Genomic DNA, 22,583 nt, shown 5'->3' with positions numbered 1-22,583 from the left:
TGTCCCTATTCGTTTGCTTCGGTCAGCTGAGCAACTGTTGCTTTCAGTCCCAAAGTCACAGCTAAAGCTTAGAGGAGACCAAGCGTTCTCTGTTGCAGCTCCAATGCTTTGGAATAGCCTTCCTCTCCATATTAGAGAAGCTACATCAGTGCCAGTTTTTAAGTCCAGATTAAAAGCCTATTTTTATTCCCTGGCTTTTAAGTCTGTGGGTGACTGACATTTTTTTTAAATTAATTTTATTGCTATTTCTGGTTTTTGCTATTACTATATTTATATTGTACAACACTTTGGTCTACCAGGTGTGTTTTAAAAGTGCTATATAAATAAATGATGATGACTATTAGAGAGTACTGTAATTAAAAGGCTTAAATTATCATAAACAAATTGTATTACCCACTTGTTAAATAATTATGGTGCCTATTGTCCTCCTTAAAACGGGACATTTTATGAAACAAACGGACACCAGTTTGCTCCAATAAAACTCTTCAAAAATTTATTTACAGTACAAAAATGAAAATTTACTATGAACTTCTATGAATGGGCAAAAATAAGAATGGTGCATACAGATTCCAGTAGTGCGAGGGAACACAACAGCGTTAATAATTTTTCCTGCACTACAAGCAAAGACAAAAAAAGGAAAAGGAAATATCCTTACATCTTATACTGCAATGTTTACTCTGACAATAAAAATGCTTTTTAAACATGAATCTAGAGTTCACATTCCAATAATGTAATGTACACTGACACATATAGCATGGACATAGACAATTAGCTATGCTTTGCACTAAGTGCTGTGGTGCAAAAAAAATATAGAATATATAACTATAGATTGGTGAGATATCTTTATCTGTCACTGAGCACATCTTAATGTAATGCGAGCAATGTGAGATGTAAGATCCGTCACTTATCACATAGACATTATACAACCTGAGAAAAAGTCTTCTTTGAGACAGCTGTGGCAGGTTCAAGCAAGAGATCAGTAATTACACAATATACACCAACAAATCCTGTTCCATTACTTAAATCAGTTCCTGCATTTACCAGTTCAAACTTATTGCTCCATTCCCTGCAGAAACAGTTCTTTTTCTGTTGTTGTTTTTGATGATGATATTATCTAACCTGAATGAACTTCGGCAATCAAGTACTTTGGAACAATTTACTCATCAAGGCCCTCGTCTTCCTCTTCCTGCTTGGCGTCTACCTCGGTTGTGTCTGAGAACTCGTGAAGCAGCACGTATTCACGGCTGCTGAAGCCAAATTTTATGACATCTTTTTCTTTGAGTTCATAGTACCGCTGGGGCTCGATACGCTGGTTGTTCAGATAAGTGCCATTGCCAGAGCCAAGGTCAATAATGTAAGGCTTTACCCTCCGGCCCGTGGTGCCATCTGCCCGCGTAAACTCCACCAGTCTGTAGAAATGAAGACAGAATGGTGGACATGATCTATTTGCAAATGGGGATCACGACTAAAGAGTCATTCAACATATTGGACAACAACAATAGTAAATAGTAATCACCACAGATCGAGCATGCTTTTCAAACAAAAAGAAAACTAGAGTAAAAAAATAAATAAAAATGTGCTGATGACTGTTCTTCCTACCTGTACTGGAATACTGCATGTTGCTTGGAGCAGGATGGGTGATCAATCGGGATATCAGCAATTCTTCTCTGTCGCCCCAACAAATAGGCACTCTGTCTGTGAATGTACATGACTGGAAGAGCCTCATCATTCTTGAAAGGGTACAGTCGCCATCGGCGCTTCGGAATCCGAGCCTCAGGCGGCTCGTTGTACTTGATCACCACTCCCCGAAATGTGTTTGTGTCTTCTGTGAGTGCCCCTGAAAGTTCAAAGTTTGGCTTCTCTTTCACAGCAGGAGCAGCGCTTGCCTCATCACCCTCTTCTTCTGACCTCCCCAAGTCTCGCTCTTGGTTTTCTTCACGTCGCTGGCGATTTTCCCTGCGTCTCTCATCTTGCTGCTGTCGTTCAGCTTGTTGAGAGGCAAGAGCATTTCGCTCCCTATGCCTCTCCCCACCGCGCTCTCTCTCCCGTGGCCTATCAGATTCCCACCTACTCCGTCTGTCCTCTGGTTGCTCATTTCTTCTTCTTCTCTCGTCGCCGCTAGCTCTATGCTCATCCCGTTCCTGTGACATATATTTACAGAATACTTACACAGTTACATTTTTGAGTAGTTAATTATGTTGTACTGCATTACCCTTCAGTATGGAATAGTGGGCTCTAGTTTGTTTGACATATATTGTCATTACTGCCAGATGCCTCTGAAAAACATTAAAAATGGGACAACTGTAGACCAATGTTGGGTCTCTACACAGAAAACAGACTGCCTCAGACTGTTAGTACTATCTGACTAGCACTTGGGTTACACAAGCTTCTGTGTGGTAAATTCCAGATGAGTACTTTATACCACCTAGATCACTTTATACTCCAGTGGTGCTGCTGAATTGCAAAATGTTTCCCAATAATTTGAAACTAATCACCCGCTTTACTCTGACATCCCCGTGGTGAGGACTACGGCTTCTCCTTTTTCTCGGAGATCTGCTGCTTCTTCTGGCGGGAGAGGTTCCCCTTCTACCTGGTGAACGGTCCCTCGTCCTTGCAGGTGACCTAAATGAAGAACACAAGAGAGTATTAAGCGACCGTTCACACGACATTTCCCACCGTTGAGATGCAACTAGTGGCTGTAGCTAGCCCAAGTAAGTACTACAGCGATATACTCAAAAAAACTGACTCTGTCACGGTTGTCAAGTTGATCAATATGACACATGTGGCAAAATTAAGGTGGTATGATAACTTTAGTGCACACACCGACTCGTTCCTCCTCTCTGTGGACTGGAGTTGCCGGGGGATCTCGACCTGGAGCGGCGTGATCTCTGTGGCCTAGCAGGGCTCAGTTTCTCCTGCTTTATCTTTACTTCGGCTTCACGCTCCGGACTTTCTCTTCTCCTGTGTCGCTTCTCTTTGGCCATGCTTAAAATAATTCTCTCAAATCGACCGTTGTATAACCTAAAAAGCATACATTTTCAACCACACCACTGTATGTACAAAAAAAACAAAAGCCTCGGCATGTAACAAACTTCGCCCGTTACGCCGAGATCACGCACTTCCGCTTCCCGAGGTTCACCGAGAATTAAGCTCCGCCAGTGTCCATGTCTCACGTTGGTTCCGACATGAGATGCCGGCCAGTTTATTTCCTGTACAGCCTAAATATTTAGTGTATTGAAAAAGCTGGCACATTCTTTCATTATTTACATATTCGTTTAACACACATTACTTTTACTTGATGCAGCCAGTAAACACAAAACAAACAAAAAAGGCATAGTAAAAGTAAAAGATACACAAGGTGGTAAAAGTAAAAAACAAACAAACATCCCACTTGGCTCTTTTAAATAGATTTTTTAAAATACTGATAAAAATGCATTTATCTCAAAATAATTTTTGAAAAAAAAAGTGTCACTAGCCTGTACTCCTGGAGCTAAGCGCTGATTCCGCTCGCACACATTAAAACGTAACGGACATTGTTGCCAAGACAACCCAAACAATGAGCGTGAACTTTATGTAACTAAACGCTAGACCAAGAAGTTTCAGGTTTTACTGTATAAGTTTATTCTATTCCTCTATTGTAAACGACAATGATTCCTCCAGCTGACACGCTGCTGAAATACGACAATCCAGTTCTGGTCAACAAAAGCACAGACAGAAAATCACCAAAGGTGAGTTTATCGAGCCAGCCGTGTTTATGGCACAAGTCTCAGGGATAGATTTGAGATTAATGTAAAAGTTATGCTATCCAAGATCCCGAGAGTCTGATTAAAGCTTAATGCAATTATACTTACATCCACTAATATATTTGCATGCATACACAGTTACAAGGTGGTTCTGTAAGGTGTATTTTATAATAGATTTACGAAAATGTATCAGTCATTTAAAAAAATCAAATCAGGGTAATAATATGTTTGTCTGATAGTTTATGAAACATCTGTCACTACAGGGACGCCCTTTGAAAGTAAGCCCTCAGCAGCCCATTGACTCTACACCTGTTCCACCACCTCCTAAACCAAAATCAGCATCTACTGAGGCTACTAAGCAGGAAAATGAGGAGCTCCTCAATTCAATCCTCCCACCCAGGTAGAGTTTTTTCTATCCATAGCGTGTTCTTCAGCAAGTTCAGAACTTTACAAATTTTCCTCTTACAGGGAGTGGATGGAGGGAAACCAACTGTGGGTGCAGAAAGTATCCAGTACACCTTGTACGAGAGCAGATGTGTTGCACCTAGAAGAACTCCTAAACACAAAACTGCAGCAAAGACAGGCCAAAGAAACAGGAATCTGCCCTGTCCGCAGGGAGCTCTATTCCCAGTGTTTTGGTAAGGAAGAAGCTGAGATGTTGCTGATTATAGAAGGTAGAATCAATACACATAAATCACATAAGTTTTTTTGTCATTCTTTTTCTTTTGAGATGAATTACTCAGACAGGTAACCATCAACTGCGCTGAGAGGGGTATGCTATTGTGGCTGGTCAGAGATGAGATTCAGATGACCATTGCTGCCTACCAGACCGTGTATGAAAGCAGCATAGCTTACGGCATGAGAAAGGCACTGCAGGCTAAGAAGGGCGAAGCTGATATGAAAAACAGAGTAAGGATATCAGGTTCCTTATGAGTTACAAATACAGGGTCACAATATATATTTTTAATACTAAGCAATTTATAGATGCTGGGAAACTTACTTCGCCACTCATGTAGTTCAGCTGTCATTTAGCTAGGAGTCCAGCAGAGAGCACAATTTCTCTATTTTACAGTTACTGTACAATGACAGTGGCTGCAGTGCTTTTTACAGGATTGACCCTGCATCAATAACAAACTCACACGTATGCGTTGTTATACGGGCAGATTTTGGAGCTAGAGAACGAGAAACAAGAACTGAAGAAGGCGCTGAATGAAGAGAAGGCTAAATGTGAAACAGTTGAGAAGATAGAAGCTGAAAAGCGACAGCTAGAGGAAAAGAGGCACGATGACGAGATCCAGTTCCTAAAGAGAACCAACCAACAGCTTAAGGTGACTTTTTCAATTACATATCAGAGAATAATTCTTGTAGATTGTGTTGTCTAAAGATTTCTTAACCACCCCTTTTTTCTTTTCAGGCTCAACTGGAAGAGATAATTGCACCAAAGAAGTAAAAAAACAAAAACAAACAAACACTTAGCTGGCATTTCTCTGTACAAGATTGTGTTCACTTGTAATTCATCTTATTGCTTAATGATACATTAAAGTAAAAACTTAGTGTAATTTACAAATGTTTTATTGTTCTGGCATAACAAGTACACTTCAAACAACTACTGCACATTGCTCTTGAACGTCAAGAGAGCAGTACACTTGTATATGATGAATGAAATGTCATTCAAATACAGTTCTGCACTGAGGGGACAAAGTTACAACAGTCATGAAGATAAGGCATCAAGTTGATTAAGACCACCTTAGTGTTCCACCTTCTGCCAACCTTTTTTTTATCCCAATAAAAATAGCTTCAGGCTAATTTAGATACAGATTTCTTACATGTGTGTTTTATTTTATTCAACTCCAGTCTAGTGCTTCGATTTCTTGGTATTTTGACCTTCCGTGCCTGATGCTGGGATTTTTTTGTTCTTGTTCTTCACATTGTGAGTTTCATAATAACGTACGCCAACTTTCTTCGTCCTCTGAGCACGATCCATTGCTCTTCTCTGCAGAGAAAGAAAAGAGAAACAGAAGAGGAAAAAAAGTGAAATCTTCTTCTAAAAAAGACCAGAGCTTTTCATTTCCAATGTTACATCAGTAAGAAGAACATTCACCAGAGAAATCTGGCCTGTTTGACATCAGAGAGAACAAACACCGCATACCTGTTTAGACGTGAGTCTGTTCGGCTGGGCCAGGTCCTCACCCTCCTCAGCTTTCCTCTTTTTACCCCTCTGGTTTGGAGCTGAATTCAAAGAAAGATGAACAGATCTGATGTCACTGCCTGAATGTTAACTTGATGTACCCATTCAAATCTAAAGTTTGTGCAAAATATCAAGTTGATAAATATCAGTAATTGATTATTCTGTTGGAACTGCAGAAGGTTTATTGGACCTTAACCACATCTGATAAAGCCTTTCCCAAATTATTTTTACATCCAGAACCATACAAAGTCATAACAAACAAGCTGACTGACTACCTTTCTTCTGTGCTTGCTTAGTCGCTGCTGACTGTTTAGTCTTGATGTCTGTGAACACTTTGTCAGAAAGCGCCTTAGGTATCCTGTCCAAAGAAATGGAAAAAAGTAAATCATTACAAAACAAGGCAAACAGTTTATCCCTGTTGGGGTCAGCTGAAATGAACAGTAATTAAATTAGGCTCAGATTAACTATACAGCGGTTACTTGACTTTGTTCTTCAGTGTGTGCTGAAATTCAACACAAGCATTAAAGAACACAAAAGACACAAACGTTATGGCATCAAAATGATCACTGCTAGTCATCAGCAGCTTCAAGGCTGGTTAGCACGGACCACCTAAAATGCGTGGCATCTCTATGTCTGACAACTTCACATTACGTTACTGGACGAAACACAATGGTGGCAGTACACAAGACAAAGAAAATATGCGAGTGAGGTTTGGGCTTGAGCAGACTGACCGGATTGCAGAGAAGCGATTGGATTTGGCTCTGTCCAGAAACTGCTTGTACTTGGCGATTTTCACATCCAGCTCACGTATGACCTCCCGTGAACTCTTGCTGCCGTTTGTCTTTTCAGTCTGAGAGGTTGTGGGCTCAGAGATGTCAGTCACTTCATCAGCTGGTTCAACGCTTGTCACATCTTCCTCTTTGCCTTCGTTTTCCTCTGTGCCCTCATCTTCCTCACCATCAGAGCCAGAAAAATCTGACATGTCCAGATCAGGCATGTCCATGGGAACTAAGTCTTCCTCGCTGAACTCTGGAGCCACACTGATTTTGCCAAAGTTTTGTCTGACATTAGCCAGAATCTTCTGGACCTGTTCCTTCTGTCTCTGCTGTTCTTCCTCACGTTCCTCTGAGATGGCGTCCGGATTGTCTGGTTGTTCCTTCTGCACATGCTCTACTACCTCCGACGGTCCTGCAACTGGCAGTGGCTTCTCATCCTAGCGAAAACACAGCAATAAAAACAGGTTTACACTGAGGGCACAGTTTGGTGCGCTTAAAAAGCCCTAGAGAGAAATTCAGTGTAATCTTACCTCTTGATCTCCTTCAGGTCCAGGGGGTTTCACAAAGAAGGGGATACGTCCTCTCTGCCAGTCATTCAATACCATTTTAGAGACTGTGGCGAGATCTGGCTCACCGCCCTGTACAAAAACAAGAAGAGATTACTAAGACATCTTAAGACTTAGTGATTTAAAGCTGAAGTAGGCAGCAATAAATAAATACATTTAAAAAATATATATATATCTAGTGTTTCAGAGGCAGCTGTAGCCCTGCAGCTCTTCTGGACTCTATTTTCAGACTTAAACATTTGGCAGTGAAAGGAGAGAGTCCAAGCAGAAAGAAAGTTTGGCGGTACAATCAGTTAAGCAGAGAGTTTCCATCTGGTAAATAAGAGCTCATCGTGTCCTATGTGGAGAATGAAGTGAATGTAACTTTTTTAAATGCATACACAGCACATACATAAGACCCAAGCTCTTCAGGGGGGGAGGGCTGTTTTTGTTTCAGTCCTGCCTTCTCTAGATTTCTGCCTACGCCATATTTCAGAGAAAATGTCAAGACAGTACAGCATTTTTAGAGAGAAATAAGGCTCAAGGAGAGTCCTAAATTCAAATACATGGGAGAAATGTGCAACAATGAAGTTGGTAGGAACACAACTTTAAGGGGAAAAATGTTTGTAAAACCTGCTTTTGCAGCAAAGTCAGCAGTCATTAACTTCCCCACAAAACTACACAGAGGCATTAAAACACTTGTTTCTAGAAAAACAGCACAATAAATACCCAAGCTGAAAAATAAACCTTAACCATTACCTCTTACACATACAATGAGTTAAAATGCTCCATTGTAGCTATAAAATTATATATTTTTTATATCATCAGAACTTATAAAGCAAATGTTTGGAAAAAATATACAAAGCAGTTTGCAAGTATAGCCTCTAAATAAGAAAATGAACCTTCAAAAGTTTCCCTGTGCGAAACGCCAGTTTCTCAAGAAAGTCATCAGCACAGTTCCAAGTAGGGATGCGGTAGGTCTTCTGAATGTATTCTGGTTTGGCCCGCTCCAGTACTGCACCGATGTGCTCCTCTGGGTTCTTGATCTTTTCCACTTGAACCTTTGCAAAAAGGGGAAAGAAAAAGATGAGTACTTTAAGACGTGAACGTGCAACCTTTCACTTACGCTGACTTTAAGGGTGAAATGCTGAACCTCGGATGCCCCACAAGGATCCCGAGGATCAGAAATAGAGCAGATAAAGACATTTTTAAAAACAGTTGGGTATTAGTATTATGAAGCCCAAACCACTTTAAAGTCTCAGTTCGTTATTCCCCGAATCCTCGAGACTGTTAAAAATACAACATTAACAGTTCGGTGAATTATACTAAGTTACCAGGACACCATTTCTCGGATCTGTGCTTAGATTTTCAGATGTTATTGTTTTTCCTAGTTTTATGGGAAGTCCAAATAAATTCACCCTTCTTATTATACTGCAGTGGCAGACATTAAAAAAACTCAAATTAATTAATAAAAAAAAAAAAATCAATTGGAATAAACTTTAAAAAACAGACTTACTACTCCTTTCAAAACAATATCAGATTCACTGTCTTCTGAGGGGTAGACAACACCAGGGCAGTCAATGAGGAAGATGCGCCTCATCAAAGTGATGTACTGCCACACCTTAAACAAAAGAGAGAGAAAGATTAACGCTGTATGTGTGGTCCATGAAATTCTGTTTCACAAACGATGAGAAACACATTTCACCTTGTTGGTATCATTTGATATAAAATCTTAAAACAAGGAAAAACTGCTGAAAGAATTATAAGTGGGAAAGCAAAATGTACGTGATCTATGAAAGTGCTACGGATCATAACCTTGTTTGGCTTTCGTAATTGCTGAGTATGTGCTGAGAATAAAACACAAGGTGGGAAATAAAGCACTGCTGGCCACAGGCCTATGAGAGTCACTGGATAGGTGTGCAGAAAAACTGCTCAGTTACAGTCCAAGCTTACAATTTTGGCTCTAAAGGTAAAGCCATTTTCCCCTGACTTTCCCCTTGACCGGTCTTTGTACGCCAAGGTTTCAACCCTTCATTTGTTTCCAAAAAGGATAAACAGATGAAGAGAGAGGAAATGAAGGATAAAAAATGGTTGTTTTTGCTCTTTTACTCTCCACTTAGTTTTTCAGTTATATTTTTAAAAACAGAGGGTAGACTGCTTCTGTTATTGAAGCCATCAACATTAAGCAGCAACGGGACTTTGACTAAACCCAAAATATAATCATGTGAACCTAACTACTGTATAGTTAATACGATACATTGATTTTACCTTCGTTTCTCCAGCGAGGGGTGCAACATTGCAAACCTTCTTTGACCTCAGAGTGTTGATGATCGAGCTTTTTCCAACATTTGGATATCCGATGAACCCCACACTTATTTGTTTTTTGTCTGTGTGGAGCTGCGTGAGGGAAAAATAAAGTCAGGAAGTCTTTGTCTGTCCTCTTTGAAGGGATGTAATTCCTCTGTTGTCTCTTTCAAGCTTTTCTCAAGTATGCTGCCAGGGCAGTCAGGGCAATACATAATCTAATGTTATGGTTGTAACTGTGTGGAACACAGCACAGTTTTGGGACAATGAAGCATTCTTTGTAGTTTAGCCTCTGTAGACCACCACAGTGGATAAAAAAAAAGTGCTTCATTTCAGCTTTAATTCAAGTGGTTTAACAAAAATGCACCGAGTTAAATGTTCAGGAATTACTGCCATTTTTATACACAGTTCCCCATTTTCAGAAGCTGAAAAGTAACCTCAGAAAGACAGCCTGAAGTCTAGAACTAATGGACATCACCAGATGCTGCATGTCCTTCTTTCACATGGTGTACCAGGCCTTTACTGCAGCTGTCTTCAGCTGCTGCCCTCTTTTGAAAAACAGCTTCAGTTTTGTCTTCTGTAACTCAAAAGCATGTTCATGTTGGGTTGAGATCAGGTGACTGTCTTGGCCAGTGAAGAATATTCCATTGATTTGCCTTGAGAATCTCTTGGGTTTCTTTTGCAGTATGTTTTGGATCATTATCCATTTGCGCAGTGAAGTGCAAATTCATTTTGCTACTTATATCAGCAGTCACATCATCAGTAAACACAAGTGGTCCATGTCCACTGGCAGCCATACATGTCTATGTTATGACATTGCTTCTACTATGTTTGAAATATAATGTGGGATTAATCAGCTCATGCGCTGTTTCTCTCCTTCTCTATACTTTTCTCTATCCATTACTCTGATAAAAGTTCATCTCGGTTTTCAGTGATTTGTTTTCCAGAACTGCGGAGACTCTTTCACATGTCCTCTGATATGGTCTAACCTGCCCTTTTAATGTTTGTAACCAGTGGTTTGTACCTTGTTGTAAATGATCCGAATAAGTTATCTGTTTAATTTGTTATGGAATAACAAAGGAACGGGACTCACCTAACCATGAAACTACCCTTCAGTCAATTAGCCAATTACATTTGAGCCTCTAAAAATGGGGGACTGTATATGGATGTGATTTATAAAAAGTTAATGCAATACTTTTGGTAAACCCCTTGATTTAAAGCAGACAGCCTGTCAATCTTCAGTTACAGCTTGATTGAAACTCCACTGTGGTGGTTTACTGCAGCTAAATTAATATATTGTGTCAATGTAAACTACTTAAAGACCTAAAAGCATATTTTACAGTTTAGTAAAGTGTTTAAAAATCGAAAGGAAATATGATGCAAAACAATAATAATGCACAATTGACAAACCAATGTAGCTTGTCATCAAACAGATATGTTTATTCCAATGTTTGTGATTCTAACATTAACACATTAAATACTGCTCATTAAATGCCTACAGTGTCCCAGCTAACCTAATTAAGCATCAGATATTGTGTTCACAGCTATATACACATTAAGTTGTTACAAATTACTACCAGTTGACAAATCTATTATCTTGCACAACAACATGATGATAAATGTATTTTTTAAAACTCTATATAATAAAACAACTCAAATATTTTATTTGTGAAAGTTTTTGCATTTCGAACAAAAAGCATTTCTTACCTTGCCAAACTGCCTGAGCAGCTGGATGAGAGAGCCCTTACCAAATGAGTTTGTGAGGCTGGCGTGGAAAGCCAAAGTGGGATATTCTTGAGACAGAACAGCCACCCAACGTTTCTGGTTTAACAATGAGCAGAGACCAAGTTTAATACTAAGAAAAGCAACTACAACCAGTCATACAGGAAACCAGGGAGGTGTGCTGTAAATATCTTACCGTGACCCAGGTGGGCACAAGGTCACACTTGTTTAGAACAAAGATCAGATGTTTCCAGGATTTCTCTTTCTTTAGATACGTTTCAATGCTCTTAGACCGTGTTCCCATAGGATCTCGGGCATCCAGCACTTGGATGATGACATCAGATGAGTCAATCACCTGTAAAAATAAAAGAGGACTCGAGAATGACCACACAACACTTTACTGCACTAACATACTACACAAGGTGGAGACGATACCTTGTAAAGTTCTCCCCAGATTCTCTTGGACTGACCCTTTTTGAAAATCTCCTCACGTGCTTCCGCCCTTTAGTGAATAAAAAAGTAGCAGGGATTTAACGACACTTTAAATGCATTTAAAAATGCATTTAAAAACAAAAAAAACAAAGAAAGAAGAAACAAAAAGAAAATTCTTACCGGACCCCTGTGTCCTCGGTAACCAGGTCTTTGTCATTTTCTGCATTATAACTTAGGGCTGAGGCCTCAGCTTGCTCTACAAGGTCCTTGACATCGCCCACAACAAGACTGGGCCTCTTCCTTTGAGCCTTAGGTCCAAAAGTGTTCTCAAAACCCTCCGTGTCTAGAATGTGAACCTTAGAGTTCTGCAATTATAGAAAGATAGAACATTTTGTGATAAAAAAAAAGTTTTTATATTAACAGTGAATAGCTCTGCCAGCAATATACTTACAGCAGGACCTTATATCATTTATTTACAAAATCAGATAGAATTATGACTGTGGTTTTATTAATAATAATAATAATGTAATAATGTACACTTTTATTGATCCCCGTGGGGAAATTCTTCTCTGCATTTGACCCATTCACTCAGTGAAGCAGTGGGCAGCCACCAGTGCAGCGCCCGGGGAAAGTTTGGACTTTGTTCTTTCCAGCATGAACAACACACTTAAAGGATCCAGATGTTGAAGCTGGACTGCAAAATCCATTTAAATTAAAATTATCATGCTGTATTTAAGCAGAGAGGAAACATAAAGCTCTTTTTTTTCCAATGTTAAAACACAGTTTGTGATACAGTCACAAACAGCTCTCCAACAGTTTCAGTCAGAAGCACACAATAAATGAATATATTAAACAGAACACCCAAATATGCGACAAAGCCAGTGAAACAGCAAAGACTATGCCAGTGCTGATTAAGTGTTCCAGCGATCTTAAAACACACGCCATACCTCTATTGCAAAACTGCCATGAGGGGTGGAGGAGCAGGTTAGTCAGAAACAACACTGTTTACAGCCTCAGGTCACCTCAACTATCTGCCAAGAGGTCCTACAAAGCACTCTGGTTGTTTGAAAACACATTTTTCTGACTGAACCACTGGCTCTTGCTTAATTTGTCTGCCTTTTGGAGCAATATCATTCCACTGGTCATTCAGTGATCATACATTAAGATTACAGAGCACTTTCATACTTTACTAGCACTTCTGTGCCATTTAGTTACATAATTGTAATATTAATAAAAATAATAAAAGGTCATCTTCTGGTAACCCGGTGATGAATTAAGAGATTATTTTGAACTCTTTCACACTCTAAGAAATGCCTCAACTTCATGAGGGACTATAGCACATGGCACAAGAACAAGAACTGGATTTTATTTAGAACTGTGTTGGTTATGTTGAAGGGAAAAAAAAATCCAAGTCTGGATGAAGGCAGCTCTCTCATGCCTAGCGTAAGCCAGTACATTCAGGTTCACAGTAGGGCAGAGGAAAAATTGTATGAGGATTAAAGTGAGTCCTCTTATTCGTCTCACCTCATGAAGCCTCAAGAAAGAGTTTACTCACACAGACGAAAATAGCTATGATCTTTATCTGCATTACTTACTTTAGTCATTATTAAACGCATTCCACTTACTGGTTATTTCCTACTCAAATTTTAAACATGCCACTTGTTAACCCCTTTAAAAGAATCACTCTCTTAATCCCACTGTCGTAAGCAAGTTTAGACCCATGTGCAAAGAGCTATTTATATTTAAGCTTACAGAACACTTTAAATCACATACTTTATTTATTAATAACATAATCTTTGATTTTATTTTTATTTATTTATTTCTTCTTGGGGGGGGGGGGGGGGGGGGGGGGGGGGGTTAAATCCCGTTTTTACTATGCATCACTACGACTGCCCCAGTCAGCTACTGTATCAGAAGATACACCAGACCACAACATCTTATAAAGTAACGTGAAGAAGTGTGTTTGCTAGAGCAGTTTCGGTTGATTTCCCCCCCCCCACATGTAGCCCTTTACCTTTGATGTCTGCCTGCTTCGCTGAAATAAAAATAGGATACCCCAAAATACCCTGCAGCTGATTTACTTCAAATCCATGGAAACTTATCCTTTTAGCCTCAGCACGAACCACATTATTAGTTTCTCTTTTATTGAGGGTGCGTTGCTTATTAATGTTTGAAATAATGCAATGTCTAAGTTATTTTTAGACTCCTTACATTCTCAGCTGACCAAACAGCCTTACTTGCAAAGACAGCTATCTAATATTAAGTTATTCCTTTCTTCTGCGGCCTTGTTCTTTAAACATTAATTTTGTCACAGGCTCTGTGCCGACTTTCAGGTACACTCCATCCACACGGAAATAGAAAGCAGTGTCAGATGAAGTACACTCCCTGGCATCTGCAGTTTCAGAATCAGAATCAGAAGACTTTATTCACCCCCAAGAGGCAATTAAGAAGTTGCCTGTAAAACTCTGAGAAAGCAAGCTTAATAAATGCTGCCATTATACTGTTATCAATGCAATGCACTTTATTTTGCCAGGCTATTAACACATACTTGGAAAAGTGATATATTACATCCATCCTTGCTGACCTTTATTAAAATTCTGAGGTAGCCGATAAAGACTCGCCTCCACACCACAGCTGGAACCACCTAACTCCCCATGTGCTGCTGTTAAGAGATCCTGGAAGGCTTACTTGTGTTTTCTTACTGCAGTAGTTGGCCTTTGTTGTCTGGGTCCCTACGCCCAGTAATGCCATGGTTAGACATCTCAGGCAAGCAAACTGTGTGTCCTCTTTTAAATCTCTTGTTTTTGTTTTTTACCCTTGTTGGCACAATTTGTTGTTTTGCTATTATTTTGTTATCATGTTTAGATCCCAAGGTTTGCATTTTAATTATACAGTTAGGTCTATACCTGACAGCGTTTCACATCCAGTTATTATTATTTATTTTTTCTGAGCCTCTGAAAATGGAAGACTATGGATAAAAATACATGTAATTCCTAAACAACAAATTCAATATTTTTTGTTAAACTCCTTGAATTAAGATGTCACCTCTGCAATTCAAACACATCTCAACTGCTTCATTTTAATTTCAGTGTGTTGGTGGTGACTGTTCATAACAATACATACATATATAATAAAAATCTTACAAGAATAAGCTTTAAAGCCTTTATACTCACATGGGCTTTGACTCTATCGTGCAAAAGGGACATAGGCAATTTGCTTTGTCTCATCACCACACGATATGGATCCTTCTTTACTGCCTCCATCTCCTCCTGGAATTTCTGGAGGGATGACTGCTTGATCACACGGGTATTTGCTTAAATACAGAGTATAGAAATATGGGATAGTCATATAATAAGAATAAAAATGATATGGTATTATTGTAGTGAACATTTTATTTTTACAAATTCAACTGACAATATTTCAAACAAGAGCAACATATGAGCAAATGGTATTACCTCCAATTTAATTAATTTACAGTATACACTATAACATACACAACAGTAAAGACATTTCTCACCAAACCATTTGATGTTAGGTTCAACTCTGGCAACAGTTCCCGGAGCTACTGTGGACTGGTACTGTAAAGGTTTGACGACTTTTCCACGGCTATCACTGTGGACAAAAGATCTCTTTAATTCTTGACACATCACTTACCTTACATTGTAACAGTAAACTATATCAATAAAAAATTAAAGAAAAATATTTGCTTACCATCTTTGTTTTTGTCTGTACATATTCAGGCGCTTGATAGTGGCTCGGTCCCTCATGTTGTTTCCACCAGCACCTTTGGCTCGATCTGTCGAATAAATTTATGTTTACTTTAACGGCTCATTAACGAAACCCACATGTTATTACAATGCACTTACTTGTTAGTCAATTTATTGCAAGGGAAATACCATATTTATAATCAACTAAGGCCTCTGATTTTTTTTTAAGGACCGTGCAACAACATTCATGTTTTATTACCTTAAACAGTTTTAAATGTGCTGAACAAATGACTGGGTTTCAGTGTAAGGTGCCGGTATAGTGCTGTTAACAGCTTATACAAACACGTAACTTTATAATTCCTATCAAGATATACTGCATTGCTAGTTATGACTACTAACCAGACACACCGTACACGTTCATTTTTAAAGGAGCATCATTTTCCACCCCAAGATTGCAGCTCAGATTTTACCGTAAATATGTTTAACTTTCATAAAACAGGTGTTTGACACGACAAAACTTAAAAGGCTATATCTTCCTACAGTACGCAACAGTGTAAGTTAAGTTTTAGATTCATCACACCGCTGTGAAGTCTTATTTTGATACGCAACGCTATTATTATCTAAAATAACGCAAATATGACTTTCTCTGACAATGACTAGCAACAATTAGCATTAGCTGTAAACAAGCAGTTTGGCTAATGGGAGAGTTAGCTCACCGGGGTTGCTGCTGGATGTTGAGGGGTTTATTGAGCTTTTCCCCTTGTACCGTGTCTTCACCATGTTGCCCTCTTACTCGGTAAAGCCTTCCACAGAAAAAAAAATACGAAGGTGTCTGAACGGCGATGTTTTGTTGCCGTTATTCCCCTCAGCTCGAAAATGTACACCCTACACGTGTTCTTAGGGTGAACAGGAAGGACATCATCAATAGAGCGACGGAGGTGAGAACCAATCAGAAAGCTCCTGCGTGCGTACTTAGGCTGTGTCCCAATTCAGGGTCTGCACGCTTGAAGTACGCGCACTACGCGCACTACGTACGGTGCGTACTATAAGTACGAGAAGTGCGGAAGTGAGAGTCTTGTGAAATGGGACGGTCTGGCCTTCGTCGCGCTGTTCAGGTTGCCTAGCAACCATGATACTAACCGCGAGAAACGCGAGATAGTATGACATAAATGAAGGAGAAAAATGTTTTGTTGGTCATTTGGTCATTCATTTTTGTCATGACATAACTTTGATTAGTTGAGTATCTGAGGCTGAGACTACGGGACTGTAAAACATGATTGTTGGGCTTCATTTCTGTACTGAACAGTCAGTTCAAGAGTAGTTAGTAAATAACAATTAGCTTTTGTTGTTCATGAGACTAAAGTCATCTCACTGTGGTAATGTAAATATAATATGGCCAATATTATAGTATTGTCAGATATATATATATATATATTTAATATATATATATATATATATATATATATATATATATATATATATATATATATATATATATATATATATATATAAGCTAGGCGAGTGGCTCCAGCAGATCCCGGGAATAACATCGGAGATCTCTGTCCAGAAGAGCGCAGTCCTGGGAACAGCTAAGATACTGCGCAGGACCCTCAAGCTCCCAGGCCTCTGGTAGAGGACCCGAGCTTGAAGGATAAACCGCCCGCAGGGGCGTGCTGGGTGTTTTATATATATATATATATATATATATATATATATATATATATATATATATATATATATATATATATATATATATATATATATATGTGTGTGTGTGTGTGTGTGTGTAGAGGCTGAAAGTACAAACATCACTAATGTCACATAACTTTGCCGACATGTGGCCAACAGCAATGTTTTAATGTTCTTCATTATTAAACATTCGCACATAAATAAGTGACGTCATATTGAGTACTTACAGTTCACTCTTCGGCCGCTCCCTTCTGCCGTATTTTGCGGCAAAATTATCCACACCCACCGCCGCGCTGTGAATTGTGGGATATATGGGACCACGAAGCGTGCACGGACCACGCTTGATATTTGGGGAAATCGACGGCGCATTTGGAGTATGCATTTGAAGTACACTTCGAATTGGGACAGCCGTCGTCGCGTGGCGGTGACGTAATCACACTTAAAATGCGTACTTGAAGCGTGCAGACCCTGAATTGGGACACAGCCATTGGCTGTAAGTAAAGCCTGGAGGGAAATTATGGTTCTGCGGTGGTAACGCGTTGTCAGTCCGTGGACAGCTACTAACTGTCTACCTGCAGAGGGCGTCTGTTGAAGTACAGGGTGGGCCATTTATATGGATACAGCGTAATAACATGGGAATGGTTGGTGATATTAAAGTCCTGTTTGTGGCACATTAGTATATGTGAGGGGGCAAACTCCTCAAGATGGGTGGTGACCATGGTGGCCATTTAGAAGTCGGCCATCTTGGATACAACTTTTGTTTTTTCAATAGGAAGAGGGCCATGTGACACATCAAACTTATTGGTAATGTCACAAGAAAAACAATGGTGTGCTTGGTTTCAACGTAACTTTATTCTTTCATGAGTTATTTACAAGTTTCTCTTTGTTCACAGCCATTGACATGTCGAAGAGGTTAACACGTGAGGAGCGGATCGAAATTGTGTTGATTTCTGGTGAACGCAGTAACCGGGTCATTGCAGCAGATTTCAATGCAAGACACCCTACGAGACCACCCATCTCCAATGCTACAGTTAGCAAACTGCTTGCTAAGTTTCGTGAAACTGGTTCAGTGTTGGATTTGCCAAAATGTGGACGCAAGAAAACTGTCACTAATGAAGAAACATCAGTGGCTGTCCTAGCTTCATTCAGCAAGAGCCCACAGCGTAGCACTCGCCTCATGTCACTGGAGAGTGGCATTAAGTCGAACATGCCTTCAGCGGATATTAGCTACTCACAAATGGCACCCATACAAACTCCAGCTACTGCAGCATCTCAACGAGGATGACCCAGATCGGCACACAGAATTTGCAGAATGGGCAAAACAAAAACTGGAACAGGACCCTCAGTTCACGCAGAAGATTTTGTTCAGTGATGAGGCAAACTTTTATGTGAATGGTGAAGTTAACAAACAAAACCACCGCTATTGGTCTGACACTAACCCACATTGGATGGATCCCTCCAAGACTGTTGGAACAACAAAAGTGATGGTTTGGTGTGGTATATGGGGTACAACCATAGTGGGTCCATTCTTCATCAATGGAAACCTCAAGGCCACTGGATATTTGAAATTGCTATATGATGATGTGTTTCCCTCTTTATGCACTGAAGCTGGCACGTTCCCTGAGTTTTTCCAGCAAGATGGTGCGCCACCACATTATGGGTGCCAGGTCCGAGCATTCCTAGATGAACAGTTTCCTGGAAAGTGGATTGGTCATCGTGGGCCAGTTGAATGGCCCCCAAGGTCTCCCGATCTGACCCCCTTAGACTTTTATCTTTGGGGTCATCTGAAGGCAATTGTCTATGGTGTGAAGATACGAGATGTGCAGCACCTGAAACTACGGATACTGGATGCCTGTGCTGGCATTTCTCCTGCGGTGTTGCGATTAGTGTGTGAAGAGTGGGAGAAGAGGGTTGCATTGACAATCCAACACAATGGGCAGCACATTGAACACATTTTATAAGTGGTGAGAAACTTGTAAATAACTCATGAAAGAATAAAGTTACGTTGAAACTAGAGCTGGGCGATAGAACGATAACGATATGTATCGCGATATAACTTTTTCTCGATAGAAAAATTCAACTATCGCGATAGACCTCGCCGCTCTTGTCCTCTTAAAAAACAAAAAAACAAACAAAAAAAAAACCAGCCAATCCAAATTAAGAGCCGAACCAATCACAGCCGCAGCGTCACGTCACGTGACTTGTTACGTACAGCACAAGTGCCAAGCCGTTTGGGAAGCAGCCAGCCACCGTACCGCTCGGGTAATGGAGGAAATGAGTGTGCCGACTAGAAAAATCAACCGAGCGTGACCGAAGGTTACCGAAGAGAAAACAGATGATGGTTCCAATGCCGGAGAGATTGTCGAACGGAAGAGCCATAGAAGTTCCGTAGTGTGAAGGTATTTCGGCTATTTCAAGTCTGACAAAAAACAGAGTAGCGTGCACTGTAAATTGTGCCGAAAGCAAGTCTGGAAATACAATAAACTGGTGCATGCTCAGGCTACGTCCACACGTACCCGGGTATTTTTGAAAACGCAGATCTTTCTATGCGTTTGCACCTTTTGTCCACACGTAAACGGCGTTTTTGGTCACTGAAAACGAAGATTTTTAAAAACTCAGTTTTTGCATTTACGTGTGGACTAGAACAATGGAGAAAACGCAGCGTCAAAGGTGTGCGCATTTTTTGACGTCTACAACACTGTTACTGTTAATTCTACTCTCTGCAGTGTTTAAATGCTTACATATACACACAGTTACTGTCCCTCCACACATACGACTCGGTTCTGCTTCTATGCCTCAGCTTTGTTTACTTTTTCCCACCGAGGCTTCTAGACTTCTGATTGGCCAACATTTCTGCACGGTTAGGAATCTAGCTCCACCTGCTGCTTTGGCATGTTCATAGCAGCGTAGCTGCCTTTATGTGTGGACGGGATTATTTTTAAAAACGAAAACGGAAAATCTCCGTTTTCAAAAATACCCGTGTACGTGTGGACGTAGCCTCAGTCTCTGACTGGAAGCGCTAATTCGTCATTCGGCTTTTGTCAGACTAAAGTAACTGTTAAAACTGTTTGAAAAGCTCAGCTATACAACAAGGAGAGATTGAGAATTTCCTTTTAGTTCTCAGTTTATTTGATATTGACAAAAGTTAGTCAGTTTTGTCTGTTCTGTAAAACAAACTAAGATTTATTTTTAGAATTAATATTTTGTTTCTAAGTGGAATTGACAATTTAGTTTGTTTCGTTTGTTCTATTTTGAAACTTAAATGCTTTAAGATAAGATAAGAGATAAGATAGAACTTTATTAATCCCTCGGGTGGGTCCTCTGGGAAATTCGATTTCCAAAAAAGCACAGCACCGACAGAAGTTACAGTTACAGAATGTTATATATATATATATATATATATATACACACACACACACACACACACACACACATATATATATAAATACAGAGACAAATATAAATAAAATATACAAAGGGGATAAATAGAATAAATAGGAATAAAAAATAAAAATACAAGTGAATTGCACTTTAGCGGCTGCCTTTTGTGTAGTTTGCAATATTTGCCTTAATTTATCTGAAAAAGTCTCATGTTCCTTAAGTACATCTACCCTGTTGAACTTATTATGGGAAATAAATATTTAAATAAAAACAAGCTGCTGATTATTTCACATTTTACTTGTGAGCAACGGCACATTTAAATCTTACAAATATAGTTATTTGGCTCATATCGTGATTGATATCGTTATCGCCTGAAATGAAAAAAACATATCGTGATATGAAAAAATCTTATATCGCCCAGCTCTAGTTGAAACCAAGCACACCATTGTTTTTCTTGTGACATTACCAATAAGTTTGATGTGTCACATGGCCCTCTTCCTATTGAAAAAACGAAAGTTGTATCCAAGATTTTATGGAGAAAGTGATGTAACAAGTAGTGTACTATGTGTAACAATTACTTTTTTGAGTAATGGCTCCAACACCAATCACAACAAAAAGGGGAAATACCTCCAACGTGTGCAAACATTTGATCACACAACACATAATTAATTTGCACGAATGTGATGTCTTTTATATGCTGGTTAGCATTGGTGAAGACTCTCAAAATGGAACCAATGAGAACCAAATAAGAATCGATAAGATGATCGATAAGGAATCACATTGATAATGTCATCCAAATCGCTAAATCCTTATCAATTCGCATCCCTCCTGAGGTGTTATGTAAACACTTCATTAGCAGTTTTTGTGGCTTGAAAGTGCTAAACCTATTACAATAAAAATAAAATTTGTTGTTAAAATTATTCATGGATAGTAATGAAGTAATGAAGAAGTGAAAACTATATGCCTCATGTCTATTCGTGTTAATGCTATGTTGCTATACCCGATTTAATCCAGAAGAGGGTGCAATGCAATTTGCATTAGGACATTGTCACCTGCCCTATCTATGGCCACATGCCAACTAGCCCTTTAAGTGACTACTGTCTGCAACATAAAATGACTAATAAAGCTCAAACCATGTATCAGTAGTCTGGTCCAACTTTACACAAGTCTTTTTGTTTTTAATTTTTATTACATCCATATCTTATTAGTTCAATTAAACGTGAAATCAGGTATTTTCTGAATTTTTTTTCATAAAGATCAAAATGTTGATTCAAAGCTTTCTTTACACTTCAAGAAATTCGATTCTAGTAGGCTAAAGTTTTCATACTTTGTGACCAGAGAAACTTATCTCAGTGGTGGCTGTGGACCTACTTGTTAAGTGCAAATATAGTCAGATTTCAAATACACACACATGCACACTCACACACCACACAAATTTTAATAATGTTCTATATCAATTTCAAATAGATCTGAAAGCAATGTGCATAAGAAAAAAAAAAACCCACAACGCTGGACTTTTTTTTACCAGCAGCAAACAGAACTGATGCCAGCTTTCGCAAGAACTATTTGATACTAGCATGTATGAAGGGCAAGTTTTACGTGGTTGTGATGATGGTGCCTTCACAGTGTTTATGGTACATTACACAAGTGTGGCTCAGTTCCAAGGTAGGGTATTTCATAGAGACTTTGGTCTGGAGAGGCGCCATTCAGTATTCAGTTTATACAGCCGGGAGACTGAGGAATGTTCTCTGTTCATTTTCATACACATGAAATTGGAACTGACTGAATGCTATAAATGATTTTTGGAAATTGGAATTTTCTTTCTTCTTTAAGTTTAAAATCTAAGCCAAAAATCGAAGGACAAAATAATCTTCTCCGTTTTACATAGTTTCTTCAAACTGGGAAGAACAGATATAGCTAAACTCTTCATTTAATTTAAATTCCAGCTGTTGCAGTTACAGACAGATATTTTGTCTGTAACTACAGATGTCTTAAACATTTTGGTCTTTTGACTAAATATAACCTTTTTATTTTGCAAACCTTTCAAAGCATTAAAGTGGTATTAACATTTGCTGTGCCTTGAAAGGCACTGTGTT

The 22,583-nt window shown here is 39.2% G+C and overlaps 3 protein-coding genes across 4 annotated transcripts; 1 reads left to right on the top strand and 2 right to left on the bottom strand.

The window, feature by feature from the left end:
* Positions 1–471: 471 nt before the first annotated feature.
* Positions 472–3,536, bottom strand: snip1 (Smad nuclear interacting protein). 2 transcript variants are annotated; one of them, XM_085291461.1, is made up of 5 exons: positions 3,477–3,536; positions 2,824–3,021; positions 2,496–2,622; positions 1,600–2,141; positions 472–1,409 (listed from the first exon to the last, which is right to left on the bottom strand). In XM_085291461.1, exons 2-5 carry the CDS (start codon positions 2,982–2,984, stop codon positions 1,157–1,159), a joined length of 1,083 nt encoding a protein of 360 aa, XP_085147587.1. In that variant the 5' UTR covers positions 2,985–3,021; positions 3,477–3,536; the 3' UTR covers positions 472–1,156. The 2 variants fall into 2 exon arrangements, with proteins under 2 accessions (XP_085147587.1, XP_085147586.1); XM_085291460.1 differs by lacking the exon at positions 3,477–3,536 and having other exon boundaries at positions 2,824–3,451.
* On the top strand, positions 3,518–5,212 carry dnali1 (dynein, axonemal, light intermediate chain 1). The gene is made up of 6 exons (XM_085291463.1): positions 3,518–3,728; positions 4,007–4,143; positions 4,212–4,381; positions 4,474–4,652; positions 4,907–5,071; positions 5,158–5,212. The coding sequence occupies exons 1-6, from the start codon at positions 3,648–3,650 to the stop codon at positions 5,191–5,193; spliced, it is 768 nt and encodes a 255-aa protein (XP_085147589.1). The 5' UTR covers positions 3,518–3,647; the 3' UTR covers positions 5,194–5,212.
* An 87-nt stretch (positions 5,213–5,299) lies between these two features.
* Positions 5,300–16,363, bottom strand: gnl2 (G protein nucleolar 2). The gene is made up of 16 exons (XM_085291452.1): positions 16,134–16,363; positions 15,422–15,506; positions 15,228–15,322; positions 14,884–15,023; positions 11,891–12,075; positions 11,714–11,780; positions 11,475–11,633; positions 11,264–11,377; positions 9,521–9,649; positions 8,769–8,873; positions 8,155–8,313; positions 7,238–7,345; positions 6,663–7,144; positions 6,207–6,289; positions 5,893–5,972; positions 5,300–5,736 (listed from the first exon to the last, which is right to left on the bottom strand). Exons 1-16 carry the CDS (start codon positions 16,195–16,197, stop codon positions 5,599–5,601), a joined length of 2,193 nt encoding a protein of 730 aa, XP_085147578.1. The 5' UTR covers positions 16,198–16,363; the 3' UTR covers positions 5,300–5,598.
* Between the last annotated feature and the right edge of the window lie 6,220 nt (positions 16,364–22,583).

Source organism: Mchenga conophoros, linkage group LG11 (genome assembly GCF_057382185.1).
Source record: "Mchenga conophoros isolate Kocher_MC1m ecotype Shallow Benthic linkage group LG11, M_conophoros_male_GT1.1, whole genome shotgun sequence".
Taxonomy (NCBI): Eukaryota; Metazoa; Chordata; class Actinopteri; order Cichliformes; family Cichlidae; genus Mchenga; species Mchenga conophoros.
The sequence above is the reverse complement of the archived record's forward strand: the minus strand, read 5'-3'. Positions and strand labels throughout refer to the sequence as shown.

Bases quoted from the DNA above. Each gene is read 5' to 3' on its own strand.
- snip1 (XM_085291460.1), bottom strand. From the start codon at position 3,032: ATGCTTTTTAGGTTATACAACGGTCGATTTGAGAGAATTATTTTAAGC. The intron at 2,142-2,495 runs GTGATTAGTTTC...TATATGTCACAG, and splicing joins GGGATGTCAGAGTAAAGCGG to GAACGGGATGAGCATAGAGC. The intron at 1,410-1,599 runs GTAGGAAGAACA...TCATTTCTACAG, and splicing joins CATGCAGTATTCCAGTACAG to ACTGGTGGAGTTTACGCGGG.
- dnali1 (XM_085291463.1), top strand. From the start codon at position 3,648: ATGATTCCTCCAGCTGACACGCTGCTGAAATACGACAATCCAGTTCTG. The intron at 3,729-4,006 runs GTGAGTTTATCG...CTGTCACTACAG, and splicing joins CAGACAGAAAATCACCAAAG to GGACGCCCTTTGAAAGTAAG. The intron at 4,653-4,906 runs GTAAGGATATCA...TTATACGGGCAG, and splicing joins AAGCTGATATGAAAAACAGA to ATTTTGGAGCTAGAGAACGA.
- gnl2 (XM_085291452.1), bottom strand. From the start codon at position 16,197: ATGGTGAAGACACGGTACAAGGGGAAAAGCTCAATAAACCCCTCAACA. The intron at 9,650-11,263 runs GTAAGAAATGCT...TCCCTCACGCAG, and splicing joins TGCTCAGGCAGTTTGGCAAG to CTCCACACAGACAAAAAACA. The intron at 8,314-8,768 runs GTAAGTCTGTTT...CTTTTTGCAAAG, and splicing joins ATATTGTTTTGAAAGGAGTA to GTTCAAGTGGAAAAGATCAA.